We start from the raw sequence: 21,717 nt of genomic DNA, 5'->3' as shown, positions 1-21,717 counted from the left end.
AGGCTGGCCTTGAACTCACAGAATCTTCCTGTCTGTGCTTCCCAAGGGCTTGGATTAAAGGCCTGCTCCACCATGCCCTATTAAAGTGCTTACTTTTTGACACCATCTTTATCTTATCCCCCACGACACTGGCCTCTTAACAGTGATCCCTCCCTTTGTCAAGTACTGCCTTTTCTTGATTCTGTGATATGCACCCTTCTGCCACCTAGGAGCTGGGCTTACTCCATCTCTTCTCCTTCTCCTCCTCCTCTACAAGATTTCCATCTACACCTCCCATCATAAATCTCAGTTTGAATACATCCTCCTGGATTTGGGGTAGGATATCCTCCAAACTGGACTCACACACCTTCTCACTTGTGGATCTCTGGGTCATCTCAGCATGGCCTGCCTAAGCAGAAATCTTAATTTTCCATGCTTGGTTTCACACCACAATGACATCCCCCTTCTTTTATATTGCCAAAGCTGGCCTCAAGCTGTGATGATCTCGCCTCAGCTAAAGAATGTCTGGGACTACTGGCACATGTCATCGCACAGCTCCGTAATGGCCTTTCTGGTCCAACCCAGCACTTTGTTTCATTTTCATATTCACTTACTTTGCTTTTCTTGGGCTGAGTAGGAAACAAGCTCTACCGCCTGTTTTTCCTGCTCAACACAGCGCTTGAATAGACACACTGAAGTCAGTTGATTATCTAATTGATTCTTTGCCATATGTAATATCAGGGTTAGCTTCTGAGTCAAAGGAAACTTCCTGTCAGCTGTGGCAGCTCATGCTTGGAGATCCTAGCACTCAAGAGGCTAATATAAGAGGATCGTGAATACATCTGAATACATTGTGACATCCTTTCTTACCTAACTTCCTAGAAGAACGGGATCTATAAACATTTAAATGAGATAATCCTAACTCCATACTCACCTGGTCTCTTGTTTCAGTTTCCATTTAGTTGAAGTGCATTTGTGTATTGACTGTTTACTGCCTGCCATCTGTGCCCATCATTGTCCCATCAGAACACGCACACGCACACACACACACACACACACACACACACACACACACACACACACACACATATATATATCTGGGAGAGGACCCCCAAAAGCATGACTTTGCTAGAGGTGCTTTGCCCACAGCCTAAGAGCTGGCTCCATCTCAGCAACTCAGTGGTTCCAGGGATCCCTCTTCATATACTGCTGCCAGGGTGAGAGCCTGTACCACAGGGTGGCAGAAGAGTTTCAATTTTGACTTACCCCAGGGCAACAATGCTTACTGTGAATGCTCAATCACTGATAGAGGGGGATGAGACAGGCTTGTAGGGCAAGGAGATGCTGAACACCAGATGCATACGAGATAAAAATGACAAACCAAGTAGTGTGTCCATGCTAGGGTTGGAGTAGGGTCCTGTGTTACTACCGAACACAGGCAATGCCAATAAACATCCTCAAGGATGTCTGGTATTATAGTAAGCTCCCTAAAAACAAATGCTGGCCCCAGGCTTTGTACAATTTATTCTAATTTGTTACCTCCCTTGGTATTTTGCTGCTTTTGATAATCAGGTGTCTATTCATTACGAATGTCCGCATTGCACAAGACCTGTGCAAACACAAGCCAGACCAAATCCCAGCATGGGGTTGGGGGGGAGATGGGCATGAACTCTTACTCCTAGCAGAGGAGCTACTGGCAATTGTTAGCAGCTGGGAAAGGGAGGGTCGATTTTCTCTAAGAGTGTAGCCCCTGATAGGTGGAAGGCCACACATCCAAGAATATTTGGACAGTACAAAGCAGCCTTGATGGAGGGGACACAGTTGGGTGGGTAGGTAAGGGGGAATGAATCTGGGAAGAACTGGGGAGGATGTACATGATCAAACATGCTTTATGAAAGCTTCAGAAATTAAGTATGTACACATGTATATCTGTGCACTTGTTCTTATTTGGGGTCGGAAAGCAACTCACAGTGTAAGAAGTCACACAGCCCCACACAAAAGCAGGAACTATGTGTAGAACGGGACCCGAGTGCTAACCTGGCTGCTCATATAACTGTCAAGTAGTTAAGACAAGGACAATTGTGCTAGTTCAAAATTTAGGCCCCAGTTCTTCCCAGATTCATTCCCCCTTACCTACCCACCCAACTGTGTCCCCTCCATCAAGGCTGCTTTGTACTGTCCAAATATTCTTGGATGTGTGGCCTTCCACCTATCAGGGGCTACACTCTTAGAGAAAATCGACCCTCCCTTTCCCAGCTGCTAACAACATCTTAGAAAACATAATTCTGATGCTGGGTATGGTAGTGCACACCTTTTGTCCCAGTATCTGGTAGAGGCAGGTGAATCTATGTGAGTTTGAGACCAGCCTGGTCTGCAAAGCAAGATCCAGCCTAGCCAGAACTACATAGAGAAACCCTGTCTTGAAGAAGAGAAAGAAAATTCTCAAGGGGGTGGTGGTGCATGCTTTTAATCCTAGCACTGAGGAGGTGGAGACAGGCAGATCTCTGAATTTAGGCCGGTGTGGTCTTCATAGTGAGTTCTGAGATGATCAGGGCTAGAAGGTGAGACCCTGTCTCAAGCAAACCATGTATTTGTGTAAGTATATGCAAATGTATACCCACAGATAGGAATGACTTCTGTAGACCCACTTCTTCCTCATTTAGAAGTGAAGCCTTCAGGGAACAAGTTTTGGAGGTTTCAATCCATGACTGTCTGGCCCCACTGCTTTGGGCTTCTGGTCATGGCAGGCACATGAGTAACTTTTTATGAACTCCACCCTCAAGCTCACTTTCTACTAAAACACAAGGCATCTCGAAGAGAGAGGATGCATCCCTGTGTCTTCCATCCTCATCAGCAACAAGGCATGTTGATCAGAACTTCTTCCAGATACAGGGATGGCCAAGGGCAGGCTGCCTCCAGGATTTGGCTGTGAAAGACAAAGACATAGGCAGGGGCTGGAGCAATGGCTCAGCAGATAAGAGCACTGGCTATTCTTGCAGAGGACTGGAGTTCAGTTCTCAGGGGCTACCTGGTGGCTTAACTGTCTGTAACTTCAGTTCCAGAGGATCTTATGCTCCCCTTCTGATTTCTGTGGTGCTGCATGCGTTACATAGAGAAACATGAAGGCAAAACACCCATACACACTAAGCAAAAAATGATAAATCTTAAAATACAGAACCTTCTGGCTACCCTTGGTTGTAGCTGGCAAAGTTTCCAACCAGCTTTATAGGTTTCAGTTTTTCAAGTGGGAAATCTGATCATACAGACAGAAGTAAAGTAGTCTTCATTAAAGCAAAAAGTAGGTTCTGTTAAGGAAAGATTTTACCGCCACAGACTTCCTATAAAACCTGAGGTTCCACACATGGGCTAAAGGGAACCAATAGCATAGAGGGGAAGAGAAGCTCCAAGGTCACCTGTTCTTCCTGTTAGTTCAGATGATCGACACTTTCAGGGAGTGGGGGAAAGGGAGATGACTTGCAGCAGTGAAACCTAAAAACATATTTTATTTTGAAGTTGTGCTTTGGATTTTCCCCAATCCAACATCGGCTGAGTGAGTCTTAGGTTCACACAAAGCATCTTCAAGCATACATACAATATTCCAGTTATCAACACCATTTTAAAGAACATACCATTTTACACAAATGTGACATACAAATCAGACGCCACAACATTGCAGTTCCCTGGAAGATCTAAGTTCTCTTCTGAAGCGAAGTCCATGCACACCAGCCCTTCCAGTGGTCTGTTCATCCTGGAGGGATTTCTCATCTCCATGGGGACAAACAAGGGTGGCCTGAGGAGGCTGGCAGAGACCAGCATTTCCAGTTTTTAAGCTGCTGGTGGCAAATTCCTCTATTTTCCGAACTGGGATGCTGGTAGCTCCACCCCACTTTTCTTCCCCAAAGACTGAGTCCACACCAGGGAAAGGATCCATGCCACGAGGGGCAGAGCAGGGCTCTTGGAAGCATCATGCTGGTTTCGGGCAAGCCTATCTGAGGAAGGCTAGTTGCCTAAGGCCTGGGGTGGCCAGCTCCTTTTGGCTTTGGGGTGTAAAATCACAGTGTGCAACCTCAATTCCAGTTGAAGTGAGCTCTGCCGAGGAGGACTTGCCTCCTATTGGTTCCTACTCCTTTTAACAGGACCATCTCACAGGCGTCAGAAGCACCAGAGATAAGGAAGACAGCGAGGCTCCCAGAGCTGGGGTTAGGAGGGAACCACTTGTACACTGTCCAGTTCATTATGCAAATCAGCAGATGGACATCGACCAAGGGGATGACAAACACAAATAATGTACAGGAATGAAAGAGAAGGCAAGAACAAAAGAACAGACCCACAGTATGCTCTTTAAGAAGCTTTGCTTTTAGCTTCTTAGAGGGTAATGTCCTGGAGAGAGGATAAAGGGCAGGCTGGAAACTTCTATCACTTAGATTAAGAGGAATGTAAGGGCGGGAGATCATTTCAGATCCTTGGGTCTGAAAGTCCCCCTTGGCTCAGGAGCAGCACAAGCCCAGGTCAAGATGTCAGGTCAGTAAAAAGAGCAGTAAGAATCAGGCAGCCCAAGGGCCGAGGGTTGTCCCTGGCCATCTGACTCACTCGCCTCTCTCTCTAGTCTCCCTGGTGTTGCAAGTTACTCTTCTCATTAGTGACATCTTCAAGCTCCCTATTCCCTTCATACAGAGAGAAATATCCACCACTTTCCAAAGATCCAACTACCAACGTCACATATTGGTCAAAAGGATCTCTTCTAGCCCAAAGCTAAGGACTTTCAGATTTTCCAACTTGAATGGCAGCCCACCATCTCTCTTGAACTATAGAAAAACAATAAAGTTAAATAAAAGCATAGCTTTCAAACCAAAAACCAGAGAAGAGGAATGAGCCTGAGCTTCACTGAGCTATTGAAGCACATGAACCTGAACTATGACTTCGGAGCTCTGGTGCTCCTGGGGAAGCACGATGCAGAGGAGTGAGTGTTCGAGCCTCAGGCTTGTAGGCTGGCTAGAGCATTCCATGGCAGCACATCTGAAGCAGGCCAATGGCAGGCCCAATATGAAGCATTCAGTATTTTACTTTTTAAAGATTCTGGCTTTGGGGAGATAATTTTGAGTATGTGGGAGTCAAAGTTCCCTTAGTTGACCTTATTTGGATAAACAAACACAGTCTCAAAAGGCAGGGTCTCTAGAATTGAATGAGGGCTTTCCAAGCCCCTGTCCATCTCCAGAGAGCCTTATAAAAAACTAAGCCAAGAGGTAAACTTGAAATAGTTTTAATCTGGGAACAATTTTTGGATTGGCAGAGAGCAACTTATTTTTTTTTAATAGAATAAATTTAAGAAGTTTTGAATACCAAAAAAGGTGGAAGGAAGAAGGACCCATTTCCTACCCCTTTCAAACCTGCCATAAACATAATAAAATGTTAAGACTTTTTACTCTAAAAGGAACTAGCTATAAAATTGTCTAATATTGGAAAATATCTGAAATGGAAAATGGTGGTCAAGAGACAAAGACGGGAACTGAAGAAAAGTCTGTAAGTTCAGAAAAACTTTAAAAGCTCCTTATTAAGACCGGGATGTTCTTCTACAGAACGGAGCAGAACAAATGCAAACACCAGTGACCAAGTCACAGCAAGAGGAAGACGACAATCCCTACCCCCACATTAGATTACAGGACTGTCCTATTCTGCTAAATTTCTAGACAGAGAGATTTTGAAGGCCAGGTTTCTCTGGTCCAAAAGGAACAAAGTTGCGATGAAAATAGTCTCCTGGTGGCTTCAGTGTGAACGGTCACAACAACAAAGAGAAGTCTATGACCAGGAAAGGCTACACCAGAGACCAGAAAAACCTCAGTGTGTGCATGGGTGTGCATGCACATGAATATTACTTATAGTAAATGAAAACTGGACTATATGTGATTTTTTAAAATAGTACTCAAAATAAGATGCCACCAAGAGCTAAGTGGCTGCAGCCAACCATCTGGTCAAGGTGGTATCCTCTATGGTATGAAGGGACAAAGACATAGGCCCATGTCCCCATGTCTTGCCTTGACAGATATAGCAACCTGATCATGGGAAACTTGTCTCTGACTAACCTAAGAACAGTATGTACTGTAGCTGGCTGGATTACAACAGAGGGAAGCAACGAGTAGAGGGAAGGACCATGAAGGGAAAGGCAGTAACAAGGGCTTCATTCTCAAGGTTTGAATAATGGGAAGGCTAATTCCTGTAAGAACAACTTAGAACCTAATTTTCAACTGAAGTCTCCAAGCTAGTTAAATAGGAAGATTTTAATAATGTCAGTCTCCTTGTCTAGAACAATTAAGTTATAACCCTTAGACAGTACAAGACTTGTCAGTGGACTGCGGGGAAGCTGATGAATTGACACCAGGGCTAGTGGCATTTGTTTTGGGGAAGACAGTTGGCTTGGGCCGTGTGGCTGGTGGTTTGACTGGAGCAGCCATCTTGACAGACTTGACAGGCCGGAAGGCGCAGGCAATGTCCCCGGCAGTACTGGCACTGCGCTGAAAAGCAGGCTCAGGGTCCTTGAGGAGCTGAGTGTGCAGGGGGCTAGAGGGCTCAGATGTGGGGGCTACCACTGGGGAGGTCTTGAGAGGTTCCAAGGTGTCCAGAACCACATCAGGGGTGTGCTTAACACTGCTCTGCCGCTCTAGCTCTCGAAGCTCATTCAGGGCAGAGTTCATTGTTGCTTCAATATCCTGCAAAACAGGAAAAAGGAAGAAGTAAGTCAAACCAAGACAGATGTCCCTAAGGATCCTATTTCAACCAAATACGCCAAGCCATGAAACCAACTATAAAATGCCTTATTTTATTTGGCCGAAATCCTTGAACATATGAATGTCCAGAATGTGGAGAAAGGGGACAGAGAGATTTTCATCATCAGGAATTTAGAAAGAGTGATTGATGACTTCTGGACATGACAAGGAGTTGCACACATCAACTCATACCAGTGGTGGTTTTCTGCACAAAATCAAGCCAGCCAAAATTCCAGCAGAAAGGGGGAGGGGCCCCTGGGGCCACACCTCTATCGGAGAGGCGACTGGCAGTTGATGGTTGCTGAGGTAGGAAGAGTCACTCATTTTTGGGGATGGGGCTCCTGGTAGGTTGACCATGGCCCAGTGGGTGGCCCTAGACCTATGTATGTATGGAAAGTATTAGACTTCCCATGAACATATATATATATATATATATATATATATGTATATATATATATATATATATTAATTATATGACTCAGGATATGAAAAGAAATAACAAAAGGAAGATATGAGGTTGGGAGGGAAGTGAATCTTTGAAAGTATTCTTGATCCCAAAGAGGAGTCCTGTGGTGGCTTTGGGATGCAGTATTAACTCCTCCTAATGCAGTTGGGAGGCATTAGGAGGAGTTAGAGGTGGTAGTGGATGACATGCTCAAAATACATTGCATAAACTGAGTGGTGGTGGCGCACACCTTTAATCCCAGCACTCGGGAGGCAGAGGCAGGCGGATATCTGTGAGTTCCAGATCAGCCTGGTCTCCAAGAGCTAGTTCCAGGACAGCCTTCAAAGCCATAGAGAAACCCTGTCTCGAACCCCCCCACTATATATATATATACATATATATATATATATATATATGTATATATATATATACATATATATATATGTATATATATATCATAAATGTATTAAATTTAACAACTAAAAATATTATTAAAAAAGAAAGAGTAGCTGAGTATTTTCAACTTGAGTCCTTGGTTTTAGTAACAGGTGCTTAAACATTTCTGGATGAAATGACATATAATTAAATGGAGGGTAAAGGTCATGAGTACACGGGGATTCATTGTGTAATTCTCTGCATTTCTGTGTATGTTTGAAAGTGTACATCAATGAACACATTTTACAAAGTAGTAGAGATCAAGTATGATCTTTATTTTCTTGACTTCAAAGCCAGTGGGTAAGGGGGTTATTCCTTCCTCCACGAGAGTTAAGGAAGGTTCAAGAGCCAAGTCCTTGAAGATTTATCAGGACAATGCTTCAATTTCCCAACTCACCCAAGTGTGCAACTTGAAACAGCTTCCTTCTACCCAGCACCATGAAAGGGAACCCAAGAGTGGCCAAAAGGGGGAGCCAAAGCCCACGTAGGTAAGTTAGCATCTGCAAACCAGTAGATACTGAAGACTTTAGAGAAATGGCAACCCTAGTCCAAGGGCTCAAAGCAGAACCAAAGAACCTTTGTAAGCAAGCATCCAGTAAGAGTGCTCAGCTTCCATACCCTCCTGGCAAACTTGTGTTTAATACTGCATCCCAAAGCCACCACAGGACTCCTCTTTGGGATCAAGAATACTTTCAAAGATTCTAAGTTTCAAGTAAGCCCCAGGTTTCCCACTTAGGGCTTCCTGTCTGATGGTGTGACTGAAGCTTGCTATGGATGATAGTGACTCATTTTCATTCATCACTATGGCATTTATTAGCCTTTCTTGCCCCCTCCTGCAATGCCAGGGCTGGAACCCAGTAGCCTATGCACAATTGGCAAACATTCTTAGCTTGCATTGCTGAGCTACACCTGTGGGCTTCTTAAATCTTTTAGAATGCTCAGGAAGAATTCTTATCTCCTGGCTCTGTCCTGTAAGGCCACTAGTATGTTCACAGTTTCTAAGACTTTGGTTAATGGCTGGCTAAAAGAGGATCAAGGAGGATTCCCATGGTGCAAGGCAGATTGCTGTCAGGAGCTTAAACAGGATAGAGGGTAAGCAAAGCAAGACATTATAGGCCCAGGGCTCAATATTGGGTGTACCAGGTATACCTCCTTAAGCAGAGCACCAATGAAACCAATGGGGACCATACAGAGCCTCTATTGCCCTTTCCTGATCACCCCAGAAGTTGAGGTGAGGAAGAGGACAAAAGCAATCCCTTAGTTCCTACCTGTTCTAATGAAAAGTATATAGCTGGGAGAGACGTCTGAGAGAACTGCTTGGAGTGGCCCCAGTAGTTGGATGTTTAGAGGTCGAGTTGGGTTTCTAATATTTCATGGAAAACAGAATCATCAATGTGGTGCTGATGGAAAGCAAGGTCCTGCAATCTGGGATTCATCTGCATTGGTACCTGCAACTTTGGGTTGGAAACTTTCTAGTACCTGAGCTTCAAGCAACAAGAATACTTTGGGGTTTTGAAGACAGAATCCGATGGTGGACTAATTAGCTATCTACAAGTATCAGAGATCAGCTTTATGAAATGGAGTGTCAGGAACGGAGTCTTAGCTTCACTAAAGTCTACTATTGTGTTTCTATCATCTGTCTGCCTGCCTACCTACCTACATATCTACTTATCTATCCATCTAGTTTCTCATGTGTGTGTTCTATGTGCAGAGGCCAGAGGAAGATGTCAGGTATCTGTCTCTATCACTCTCTATCTTATTGTTTTGGGGGCAGAGACTCTCACTGAACTTGAAGTTTGTTCTTTTGGCTAGGCTGGCTGACTGGCTAGCAAGTCCTAGGACTCTGCCTGCCCTTAATCCCCAACACTGGGGTTACAGGCCTTTTATGTGGGTGCTGCGGATTTGAATTCAGTTCATCTTGCTCGCATAGCAAGCGCTCTTATGTATTGAACCATCTCCTCAGACCCTACCTTAGTGTCTTAACACATGAAACTTGGACTAATGGACTTTTTTTATCAAAATATTTAGCTGTTGGCTTTAAAAGTTAACAGCCTTGGAAACAGCCAGAATACAAATAAGAAGGTAGAATTCTATTAACTCTACCTTCAGGTTTTGCTGGGGAGACAAGGGTAGGCAGATTGCTCAGTAAGCTGTCTTGGCAGATTCACATGTATGATACTTGCTGCATCCTCTATAGAACGTACAGGGATCTCTTTTAAGTTCTGTTGATTAGCCGGGGCTGCTCTGAGTGGAACTGATGAGTGTAGACTTACTACTTATTGTCCAGGGCCCCTCAGTTACCTGTGCAATGACTTCAGGGTCCACGGGCCGATGGTTATTGAAGCTTTTTGACCTTCCCGCAGTGGCAGTCTTCCGGATCTGTGGACTGTCCAGCCTGTTCTTCAGGGATGAGTGGCGGCTGATAGAGTTGAGGCTCCCATGGCCGCTGATGGAACACTTATCAGGCCCTTCCTTGGGGAGATTCTGGCTCATGATGGGCTGAGAGGATGGACGGCAGCTAGCCCCCACCCCCGGGGAGGAGGAGTCAGTCAGAGAACTGCCCAGCCCATGGCTGTCACTCCGAAATGTTTTTCTGATGCTCCCAGATTCTGGACGCTTCCTTTGCCTTCAACAAACAGAAACGGCATCTGATCAGGAAGCCCTGGGTCCAATGAGCTGGGATTGTGACAGGGGGCAGAGGCTGGCACCTGGGACATCTAAAGAAAGTCACACAGAATACTCTATCTCTTCAGTTTTTCTTTCTCTTGTTTTCTCTATGGTTCTGTTCCCTCCAACCCCCAACCTGGGCAGAGGTGAAATGGATACTTACTTGGTGGTTGTGAGCTTTGAGTTCTAACCATGTAAGATGCTGTCAGAAAAAAAATTGCCTGTTCAAGAGAAAGTTTCTAATGGGAGAAAGATTCATGAAAAGACCCACTCCATTGCCTGCATGAACAGAAACCCAAGCCCCAGGTGACAAAGTCTCGCCATCACCAAGGAGGAAAGTCTCACCATCACCAAGGAGGGGGAGAACTTCTAGCAATAGGAGTTAACTTTTCCACATTTCAGTTTGCTCAACTATACTACAGCAAGTCCGTCATCATCTGGGCTCTGGCAAGAGGCTATTTCTTGTTCATAGACATGGAAGAGATTTTTCAAGGAACTGCAGTGGCACAGACAGAGGGTTCACTGTGTGCCTGATCTTAGGGTAGAAAGGGCATCTACACAACTCCTATGTCACCCAGCACTGGGCCAATTCATTTCATACCACAAAAGGCTCTCAAATGATGTGATGTAGTGGGATCCTAGCCATATGGGTTATTGCCTGATGCTGAATAATTTTATTTTTCTGAACCAGACTTTAAAGGACCTCATCTAAGATGCCATCAAGCTGCTAGTTCAGATAGCAGCTGTGTAGCTCTGATCTCGACTCTACTGAGGAAGATGGGATGAGCTGGGGATCGGGATGGTAATGGTAGGACTGCAGATTGGGGGCCATCTCTTAAGCATAGATAATGCCTAAGTCATTTCTTGTGCTGCTTACAGCTTCGGTCTGCTTTATCTTTCTGGGTCTGGTAGGATGTGGCCCAGCAGCCTCTCTATGAATGTGGCTGCTAGGCAGGTCTAGCGTTGTAAGGCAGCCATTCTCAACCAGAAAAAGGATGCTCTTTAGTCTAGGAAGACCCTGCTGAAATGAGCCCTCCTTTGTCAAGTTTTCCATGACATTAGTACCTCCAACTGCAGACCGAAGAGATTCCTCCCTTCCAGGTTTCTCCAGTGCCTCCATACAACTGCTTTGCAGTTACCTTCCATATGGTCTTGTGCCTTGCCAGACTGTGAGCTCTGAACAGCTAGCACTGGTGCTTGGCACAAAGCAGATGGTTAATATAGGATGTGGAATTAAATCTAAATGCCACACCTAAGAACGCTGCTGATTTCCCTTTTCCTCTCAAGGATGGCTGACTCACAGATCAGAACTGCTGAGAAGGCAGACTTAGGGGACTGTGGTAGTGTCATCCCAGGCTCTATCTGGGGCATAAAGACAAGGAAGACAGAGAGGCTGATTTACAAGGAGCTCAGCCTGGAGGAGGAACCAGGCGTAGCACCAAGTACCAGCAACTCAAGCCATTTTGGAATGCAGAATGAGGGCATTGTTTTCAGCCCAAGGAACTCAGGGTGTAAGGAAGGTTTACCCAAATAGGTAAGTCTTGGAGGCTGAGGAGGAGTTAATCAAATGAGAGGGCCCAGGAGGAAAGAGTTCTCCAAGGCAATCAGGAAACTCAAGTTTCATGGGAGCACTGTTCTGGAGGCAGGCGGGAAGTCAGACTCACTCCTAAGAGCCAGGCATGTTAGGGCTGTCACTCATGCACTGATTGGCTGGTGCCCGGGAAAGCTTGAGTAGACCATGTTGACATGGTTTGGTTATGGTCTGTCCCCAGGAAATTCATCGTAAGAATCTTAATACCACCAAGCAAAGAGATCAAGGGAACAACCCTGACTTTCTACCAGATGTTTATCTTTTAACTATTCTAGCTTTTGTTCTCTGTAATTCCTTTGTATGAATGGTATCAAATACATGTTGACTTAAAATTTAATACCCAGGGCTGAAGCTGTAGCTCGGAAGTAGAATGCTCCATTTGTATATGTGACTTGTTGAGTTCTACCCCCAACGCCATAAAAAACAAAAACAAAGTGCCTAAATAAATATCTAGCTTCCCCTCCACTATCCAGTCTTGGTTTCTGGCTTAATAAGCTCATGGCCTTGTGATTGCAGACTCATAATTAACACAGACTTGTAAATAATGAAAAAATGTGATTAGCTGGAAGCTACCTTCTATTAGCTTGCCCTCTTAGCAGACCGGAGGGAAGTATAAAATCCTCAACTTGTTTACTGGTCTGAATTAAGTTATGACTATACTACATAAGTGAGCAGAATAAACTTGATGAACTTGAGTGTGAAAGAGATAGAAAAGATCCATGTCCCCCAACCCCCTCTATTGTCTGGTTGGAAAAAAGCCAAGAGATCTGGCAACCTCATGCAGTTTAAAAACAGTAAGCATCTTTTATTCTCCTTCCAGTCTCAGTGTCCAGAGGCTATGGTTAACAGGGTTTCAAAGTGCAAATCATTTCACCCCTCCAAGGTCGGAAGGAATACAAACTGTACGTCATCTCCAATCCATGTTCACCAGGAGAGCCCCGGGGCTTGTCATCCTCCTGGCACTGGGCCACAGTTCAGGGTCTGGCAGAAAGAGGTCTGTAGGACTTGGTGTCTGGCCCCTTGAGATGAGATTAGTTCTCCGATAGCCTGAGTGCCTCTGGGGGAGGCAGCAGCTCATGGGCGGGCGAACGAGGAATCCCTCTAGATAGCCAGCAGGTGTGGATGGAGTTAGAACCTCGGAATACTGCTAATGGCCACAATGAAAGCTGGGGTGAGAGTAAGCCTGCTGGACAGGAGTGGGCATCTGCAAAGGACTGCTAGGGGAGGATAATAAAAACACAGTGCGAAAGCAACAAGAAAAAAATGAAAGGTGATTTCTGCTAGTGTGAAAGGGAGCGAAGGGTCACGCTCAGGAGAAAGCTTCCCTTGGGCTCAGTGCTCTTCTCTTTTCCATGGCCATGAATGTAGGATAGGGAGAACCAGACACATGGCATCTAAGTAAGCCCACCTGGTGGACAGAAGCCTGGTGAAGACATACGAAACTCTGAAATCTTCAGACAGACAAGGGTCAAAGAAGCTATCAAATACTATTTGAGCAAGAATTGGAAAAGTGAAGGCACTGATAAGAAATAGCACAAAACCAAGTTGCATAAGGTGACCAAAGCTTTGATGAAGGTTTGGCTAAGACTGCCAGGAAGTCTGGGCAGACAGACACCGTGGAACACACAGAGTACCACAGGATGATAACAGACAGTTGGAGGGTAGGGCCTGCCCTTAGAGACCCATGTAAGCCCTGCCATCCACCTTGCAGCAGCAAACGACACATGGAGACTGTTAGGTTGGGGGAGCTAGGAGCCCTGCATACAGCACAGGAGCGGGGTGGGGTTAGGCAGGGGGTGAGGCGGAGTGAGTGAGTCATTTAGGGGAGCAGAAAATGAAAAGCAGAGCTTACTTGTTGATGTTTGCAAGATAAATATCAGCTACATGACCCCCACTGGGACAGCTGGCCCCTGTTCTGGCTGTCACCTTTTCTTCAGGTGGCTCAGACATGACCTCAATCTCAGACTTGGGGCTGGACCTCTCCACGACACCGTCCTCGCTGGGGCAGAAGGGACAGGCAGGCAGGGAGAAGGAAAAAAACAATACAAAAAGCAGTGTTAAATCAGCAAGATGGCCCACCTGAACATACACACGACCCTACACAGCTTGAAGGCAGCAGCAACCACTGGTGGGGCTAATTTTGTGAACAGAGGCAAGGAAATCTGAGGGCCTTTGGAGGGTCATGTAAATAAGAATAAATAATCTGCTGACTTCTATTTGATCCTTAGCTCCTCAGGAAAGCTTGGCGAGGGAACACCTGATTTCAAGGCTTCTGCCTTTGACCCCAGTGCTGCTTTCATGGGGTGCCATGATGGGACCACCTCCTGGAGAAGGAGGTGGAAGTCCAGGTGGTGGTTTATCCGCAGTTCTGAGCACTGCTGGTAAGGACAGGTAGCTCTGTAGTGGCTCTGTAGTGGCTCTGGAGATACCAGTGTTGAGGCAGGGTGTGGACACATGGCCATTGTCACAGCACATCTAGCCTCACTCAGCGCGTCCAAGATGGTCCCAGGTCTCTCTACTGCTCTCTTGGCCCCTCTAGCTACTGATGACAAAGAAAGCCCCTCTTCCCCCAAAGTTCATCTTCTCTCCATCCTGTAGTGAAATCATAATACTAAATTTGGGAGGGTCCTGTCCACGAACAGATCACCATCAGGTTGGCGATGTTATCAACACAAGAAGGATTTCCCCAAAGAAGGAGCCCAGGAGAGGCTGGGAGGGTGCAGACCCATTCAGGATACCAACCTTTAAAAAAATAATAGTAAGGGAAGGACTAAAAACAGTGACAATGCTTTTATCCTTGAGAAGTGTGTGAGGGCAAAGGGTCAGTGAGGCAGGTTTGGGTAGGCCACAAGGCTCACTACTTCCTGCCTGGGAGACATTGCTTCAAACGGCAGGAACTAACGAACAGCCTAGCCGATGAGATCTCTAGAGCCAACTCTGGTTTCCCCTGCTCTCCGACATCCTTTCCCCTCCTTTTCTTCTTTTACAATGCTTCTTAAGCCAGACCTTCTAAAAAGTAACCTGTTAATTTTCATTTGCAGGCGGAAAGCACTATCAATGGCTCAGCAGGCTGAGGTATAGATAGTTGTGTAAAAAGAGAAGCCATGTTTGGTGGTTCATGTCTGTAATCTTAGCACAGGGGAGGCTAAGGCAGGAGGACTGCTACGAGTTATATACACTGAGCTCAAGGCAGCCTAAGTCACAGAGTGAGACCGTACTGGCTAGTCTTATGTCAACTTGTCACAAGCTGGAGTAACCTGGAAGGAGGAAACCTCAACTGAGACAATGCATCCATAAGATCCTTATTGGAGGGCATTTTCTTAATTAGTGACTGATGGGTGAGGCCCCAGATCATTGTGGGTGGTGCTATCCCTGCGATGTTGGTCTTGTATTCTATAAAAAAAGGCTGAGCAAGCCAGTAAGCAGCACTCCTCCATGGCCTCTGCATCAGCTCCTGCCTCCAGGTTCCAATCCTGTTTGAGTTCCTGTCCTGAATTCTTTAGTGATGGAAGTATAAGCCAAATAACCCCCCATTTCCCAAGTTGCTTTGGTCATAGTGTTTAATCACAGCAATAATAACCCTAACTAAGACAGAGACCCTATCTCAAAAAACAAAAGTGCACATTACACAGAAGACAGAGAAGGCCGGGCAGTGGTGGCGCACACCTTTAATCCCAGCACTCAGGAGGCAGAGGCAGGCGGATCTCCGTGAGTTTGAGGCCAGCCTGGTCTACAGAGTGAGTTCCAGGACAGCTGGCTCTACACAGAGAAATCCTGTCTCAAAAAACCAAAATTTAAAAACCAAAACCAAACCAAACCAAACCAAAAACCAAAAACCAAAAACAAAAAGAACAAAAAACAAACCAAAACCAGAGAAGCAAAAATGTTTTCTCACCCTGATCTTTCCAGAAAGGAAATATGTATAGTCAAATTAAAAAGTCCACATTACCGCTCATTAGGGTGGTTGGCATATTTCTAAAACAAATGCATTAGGTGGTGATTTAAAGGGAGAAGGGAAAGTGGGGAGACTGAGTTGCAGGGGTAGGTGTTCTCCATGGAGTGTTCATTCTTAGGGAATCAGTCTCTCTCATGCTGTGACTGTTCCAGAATTGAAGTTTCACTACCACAGTGTAGCAGAGACCACCCTCAAAGGTGCCAAGATCCCACTTACGTGTCCTGGACGACGATGTACTGATGGGGGATGAGTCCGTCTATGCCAATGTGCCGGCCTTCCCACCAATCGTCAGAAGCTCGCTGGTAGAGCAGCAGGGATGCTCCCTTCTTGAAAGACAGCTCCCTGGCTGTCCTGCCTACGTAGTCAAACTTGGCGATGGCCTCAATGGGCTCACATTCTGGGAAAGGCAGAGAAGGACGAAACACGTGTTTCTGGGATCTACAGATTCAGGAAACTGGGTGAAAAGCATGGACTTAGAGTGGTGCGAGGGTAACTCAGTGTAAAAAATTAGCCACAGGATCTATAAAGACCTAATAGCCTGGCGCCCTCTCTCTTCTGCCTGGGCTCAGGCACGGAGCACTGCTTCCCTGATAAACCTGTGTTGACTCCACAGCTCTCTGTGCTGATTCCATCTATCTTCCAATGTGCCAGTCTGCATTCTTCATTTCTTTTAGGCAGTACCGTGAATTGAGCTCAGGGCTTCATACATGGATGTTCAAAGGCAAGGCTCTATCACTGAACTCTATATCCAGCTTATCCTACTGTATTTTTGAGCATCATTTCTTTTCTGATCATATAGTAAATCTATCAGCCATCAAACACTTGAATCATGCCATATTTTAAGTAATTTATTTGTGTTATTCATTCGTTTCAGTAGAATGTAAAACATAGAAAGTGGTTTATAACAAATATATGGAAATGCATATAAAAATAATCTGAAAAGTTACAAGGGGCTTCTAAGTGCAATATGTTTTTATTTCTGTGTGGGCTCTTCTTTCCTTATCTATAAAATGAGGCGATAGGAATAGTGCTCTTTTTCATGAAGTTCTTATAAGAAGTCAATTACAATCTGTGAAAAACTTAACCCAGCACTGTGATATACGTACATTTAGTCATTGCTGTCATCACTTATCTGTTCTAGGCTGCCGGAGAGACTGGATAGTAAATAGAAGACTTTCCAAGACATGGAACCATTAGATCATAAATACCACTGCAGGGAGGAAGGCTGATTAAAAAGAAGCCCATACCCATAAAGTTCTGGATGGAAAGTCTGCTTCTAAATGGGCCGGCTGAAGATTCCACTGCAGAACCCTTGTCTTAGTAGTCCAGTCTCAGTTCTCTACAGCCTCAGGCACATCACTTGACTGGCTGACCTTGTTTTCTCAGCTGCCCCATCTATCTCCCTAGAGATAAAGCCTCTAACAGTATGAGAACAAGGCAGCTCTGCATACTGAATTCTCTACTAATACCTACTTCTCTCGTAAAGATCATACCGTTCCTTCCAACACCAGGATCTAAACAAGAAGTCCTATCTCCCCCTTCAGAAGCTGTCTCCAGACTGCAGGATTTCTAGCAAGGCGTGGGGAGGGGGTGGGCAAATCTCCGTAGAATGTGCCATTTCATTCTTCTGCCCATAAAATTCTGAGGCCCCTTGTCAACCGCTGAGACTTCCAGAGACCAAGTGATCCAGAAATGGAGGTGTGGAATGGTTGGAAGCAAGGGAAATGTGCTGGCTGGGACAGACTCTAATAAATCATGGGCACTCTAGAGGGGTTTGAGGATGACAGCTGAGCATTCCACCCCTGGATGCACACTCACAGGCTGTTCAGCACACAAATCCGTACTGTGCAAGGGTCAATTTTTCCAGTTGGCAGGCATGCAAGCGTGTGGTTCCTGTGTCCTCATTCCCACTCCCCTCACTTGGCTTCTGTTGAGTTCTTGGCACCTAGCATTTCTATTCCCCAGGCTTGATGTTTTTAAAATGAGCTTTCCTTTGCTTTGGTTTCCAGTAACCTGGCAGCAGTAGAGGCATATATCTACTGGGTTCAGGCTAGATAGGGAGCTAAGAGGTGGGGCAAGGAAGCAGAAGGACTACAAAAGGTCTAGTTACTCACCTCTGGTTTAATCTCTTATGTAAGAATATCCCTCCAAGGAAAGGAGGGATAAGAAACTCCCCTTTTCTCCCTAGGGCCCTCTGGACAGCAGAGTTTATCGAATGCACAACACACACATGGAAGCATTTCTGCTTTACCAACAGCCCCCAGCATACCGTCATCACTCGTGTGGTGCTCTGCTGTCACATCCTGGGCACAGTCTTCAGCAGAGGTAGTCTCTCCATGAGTGCTGTCACTGCAACAGAAGAGTAATAACTGGGACATCAGTATGTGCTCCCAAAGTAGTGTTCTTCCCTTTGACACAGCTCCCTTGGAACAGAGGCCTCACATCAACTGTGGGCTTGCTACTCTCAAGTACACAGCCATCAACAGCCAAGAATGAAGAATCTCTGGAGGTTCTGCTCCCCAAACCACTTGTCACTACTCAGGATTTAAACGGCCTTCAGAGAAAGGGAAGGCCTTTGAAGTTACAAATAAACCCTCTGGAAAACACAGAACAACTCAACTACTCAGGTCGGTTCTCTTCATGAATTCACTCTTGGTTCTTAAGGAAGGAGCAGGCAGAAGGGAAGTCCGGGTTGTATCAGGAACATCCAGACCTGAAAACGGGCTCTAATGCTGGATAGCTGTTTTGTTGTTACTGTTTTTTTCACAGATAGTCGTGTGAGAAGTCAATGGTGCAATTTAGTGAAGGTTTTAGCATGAGGGCACTTAAGTGTTACCTCCTTTCCAGCCTCCTTTCACTTGATGCCCTAGGGTGCAGTGTGACTTATTAGCCTGTGCACTGATGAGAAAGTAGGAAGTGAGTAGGCTGAATGGAAATCAAGAGCAAAGGTAAAAGGATCTGTTGTAGATTAGGTTTTTACTAGAGGCCTGAGGATGAAAGCTCAGTCAAGTTCTTAAAAAATTTATCTTCTCTTAAATCATCCAAAGCAAAGAATTGAGAATGGCTACAAGTTACTAAGGAAGCATTTCTTGTTTTATCTTCTGGCTCAGGGAGGAGATGGATGTTCTTGAAGAGCAGAAAAACAAAAAACCCTCTCACCCTGTCTGAAGTTTTCTCCTCCAGCATTAGGCACCAACAAGCAAACCGTTCCAGGCAGGTCTATGAACAGCCATACCACTTGCCATGGAACCTCTCCCTGCCCAGTACACAAGCCTTTCTTCTAGGAAGCTCCTTAGAGACCAGGTAAAACCAGTCCTAGGAGGGCTCCTAAGATTCAGAGAATACTCTGGTAGAACAGCAATAGGGATTCTTCTTTGTAAAAAAAAAATGTGGGTACAATTCCTTACTGTGCCTGGGCCTAAAAACCATCCCATGAGTTTGGTGGCATTCTGGAAATGCATCAGTGGTGCATAGGACAAAGATAACCCTTTCCCCAGCATGAAGGTTCATTCCTGTGCATCCACAAGGCACCAGGGCACCAGTTCTCACACTGCAGAGAGCCCTGGAGGACTTGCTAAAATTCATATATTATCCCACTTGAGCTTTTCTGAGCCACAAGATCTGTCTTGGGTTGGAGAGTCTACATTTCATTCTGGTCCCATAGGATCTGGTGCTTTCCACTTTGAAATCTGCACCATGGTAAAAGAATGATATCTTTTGAGGTTCCATGTAGTCCTAAAATCCCATGTTTTTCCCCTCCCACGTCTCTGGCCCTGACAACATGTCTAACCCTATCAAAATCTGAGGTCCAAGGTCTCAGCAGCAGTCCCATGCAACCAGAATCCAGTTTGGAGACTAGTAGGTAGTCAGAATGTACTTTCCCACATCTGTGCAGAGCATTCTGGAGCCTCTTCTCCCTGATGGTTCTGGTCTCTTGGCCACTCTCCTGGATTTGGAGTGCCTCAGTTCTGTTGTAATTTTAAAAAGGTGGCTTGAGAGAGCCACCATTCAACAGAGCTCACATGGAGGTTTTTTTTTTTAATTAGGGGAAAGGGAAAGGGAGGGAGAAGTGGGGGAGACGACTAGCATCTGGGGACAGGAACAACAGAGGAGAAAAGAAAGGCAGAGAGAGAGGGGAGAGAAGACAGAGAAACAAACAGAGGAGGAGGGAGAGGGAGAGGGAGAGGGAGAGGGAGAGAGATGGGAGGTGGGCAGGGCCCTTTTAAAAGGGAAGGCAGTGAATGTGCACAGGAGGTGCTGGTAGTGGCTGCAGCTGAGGGCATATCCTGTCAGAACAGATGCCTGATACTAGTTCACTGTGATAGTATCTCTTTCTTCTGAAATAAGAGAGGTCAGGAGCAAGGTCATGGACAATTGCCCAAGGCCTGGAACAGTGACACAAATGTTCACTAATTACCTGTGCGGTGTTTGCAAATATGATATTCCAGTAAGTACCACATATACAACATGGGGTAAGGGTCGAGGAAAACACCTGGGAGAAAACTAGAAGGAAAACTAGAGGACTGGGATCAGGGAGCTGGGAGCTGGGAGCACTATGCCCCCTTATTCATCCAGAAGCTGCAAGGATTTGATATTTAAGAAGCAAAGGTCAACTTTACAGGTAAAGGCAAGAACCGAAGGACCGACCATTCCACAGCTCTTAACTACTCATGCAAAGGGGAGTAATGTGCAAGAGAATATATCCTTGGAGCTCACCTAATGGTCAACAGCCCTAGTCACCACAAACCACTGTCAGTGACAGAAATCTTTGTTTCTAAGCTAGCCACTTGAGGTGCCTGCTCAGATGCAGACCTAGGATCAGAAGTCCAGGAGAGTGGATCCAAGGATGCCACTGCCATAGGAAGTTCACAGAGGCACAAATGTTATTTTATTCATTCCTTGGGCAGCGGCTCTGAAGGGGTTATGGAGAATCGTGGACCAACTGGCTGCTAATTAAGTAAGCATATGCCTTGTCCTCTCCAACTGTGTTTGGTAGCAATGGGGCTGGAAGGACTGGTTTTAGATAGTATATTTAGGTAGAATTTGATTTGGGCTGGCTTATGTTTTCATCTTCTATTGAAAAACCATTTAGGAAAGAAAGGAGGAGGTATGGGACACCAGGGTTTAAGAGAAAGGCTGTTGCCTTTGCAGTTAGTGAAAAATGGCTCTGTAAAGTGTTATTACAGTATCTGTGTAGGGTACTGGATAGAGCCTTGTCCTAGATGATAGGTGATCAGGGTTGATTCCCCAATTACTGGGGTGGGCTGAAACACTGCACTGGTTTCTCTGGGTTGCAAGAAATTTATCTGCAAAAGGGAAGTAGTATTTCTTTTTCTTTTTTGGAAATGATTCATTCATCTAAAAGAGGTAGTTAACAGAAATGTACCCAGAGGTTCCTTTTAGAATTCTGTGCTCAGGCTAAGTCATGAAAAACCATGTCTATATAATCTCACACTTTCCCACGGGGGTGGGGGTGGGGGGCGGGTAGAACTGTGCCTACCCTACCCCAAATAAGTTTATACCTTTTTCTTGTCACAAACTTCTGAAATTATTCTAGTGTGCCATCTTACAAACTCAGTCAGGAGATTTTGCCTCACACGCAGACTCTACCTCCTAAGAAAAGGATTCCCGGGGGGCCCAGCTCTGTTTCCATCCCAATACAGTTTGGGCACCGTTGCCTGATGAACAGCAAGTCTAAATACTACCTTGTAAAAGCTCCTTGCCTTTGTGTTGTCATTATCTTTTGGGATGGTCCCTAGCTACACAACACTCATAAAAACACGGGAGGCAGTGAAGCAACACTTATTCTGTAGGGGGGTCTGAAGTGGGAGAAGGGCCAGAGCCTGCCACCTGCAGAACCTGTAAGTGGAGTGGGAGGACCAGG

The 21,717-nt window shown here is 45.6% G+C and overlaps 1 protein-coding gene across 6 annotated transcripts in view; it reads right to left on the bottom strand.

Annotated features, from left to right (window-relative positions):
* Positions 1–6,234: 6,234 nt before the first annotated feature.
* Srgap2 (SLIT-ROBO Rho GTPase activating protein 2) overlaps positions 6,235–21,717 on the bottom strand; it is a 224,883-nt gene continuing 209,400 nt past the window's right edge. For 3 of the 6 annotated variants that reach the window (XM_027417668.2, XM_027417669.2, XM_027417670.2), the window contains 5 exons: positions 18,103–18,182; positions 16,050–16,230; positions 13,731–13,877; positions 9,922–10,246; positions 6,235–6,683 (listed from right to left, as the gene is read on the bottom strand). In XM_027417668.2, coding sequence (XP_027273469.1) covers positions 6,300–6,683; positions 9,922–10,246; positions 13,731–13,877; positions 16,050–16,230; positions 18,103–18,182 — 1,117 coding nt within the window. In that variant the 3' untranslated portion in view covers positions 6,235–6,299. Of the gene's footprint in view, positions 6,684–8,878; positions 8,984–9,921; positions 10,247–12,657; positions 13,026–13,730; positions 13,878–16,049; positions 16,231–18,102; positions 18,183–21,717 lie in introns of those variants that run through there. The other 3 variants (XM_035445604.1, XM_027417672.2, XM_027417671.2) reach the window with 3 other exon arrangements.

Source organism: Cricetulus griseus, chromosome 5 (assembly GCF_003668045.3).
Source record: "Cricetulus griseus strain 17A/GY chromosome 5, alternate assembly CriGri-PICRH-1.0, whole genome shotgun sequence".
NCBI lineage: Eukaryota > Metazoa > Chordata > Mammalia > Rodentia > Cricetidae > Cricetulus > Cricetulus griseus.
This window is presented reverse-complemented; position numbering and strand designations above follow the sequence as displayed.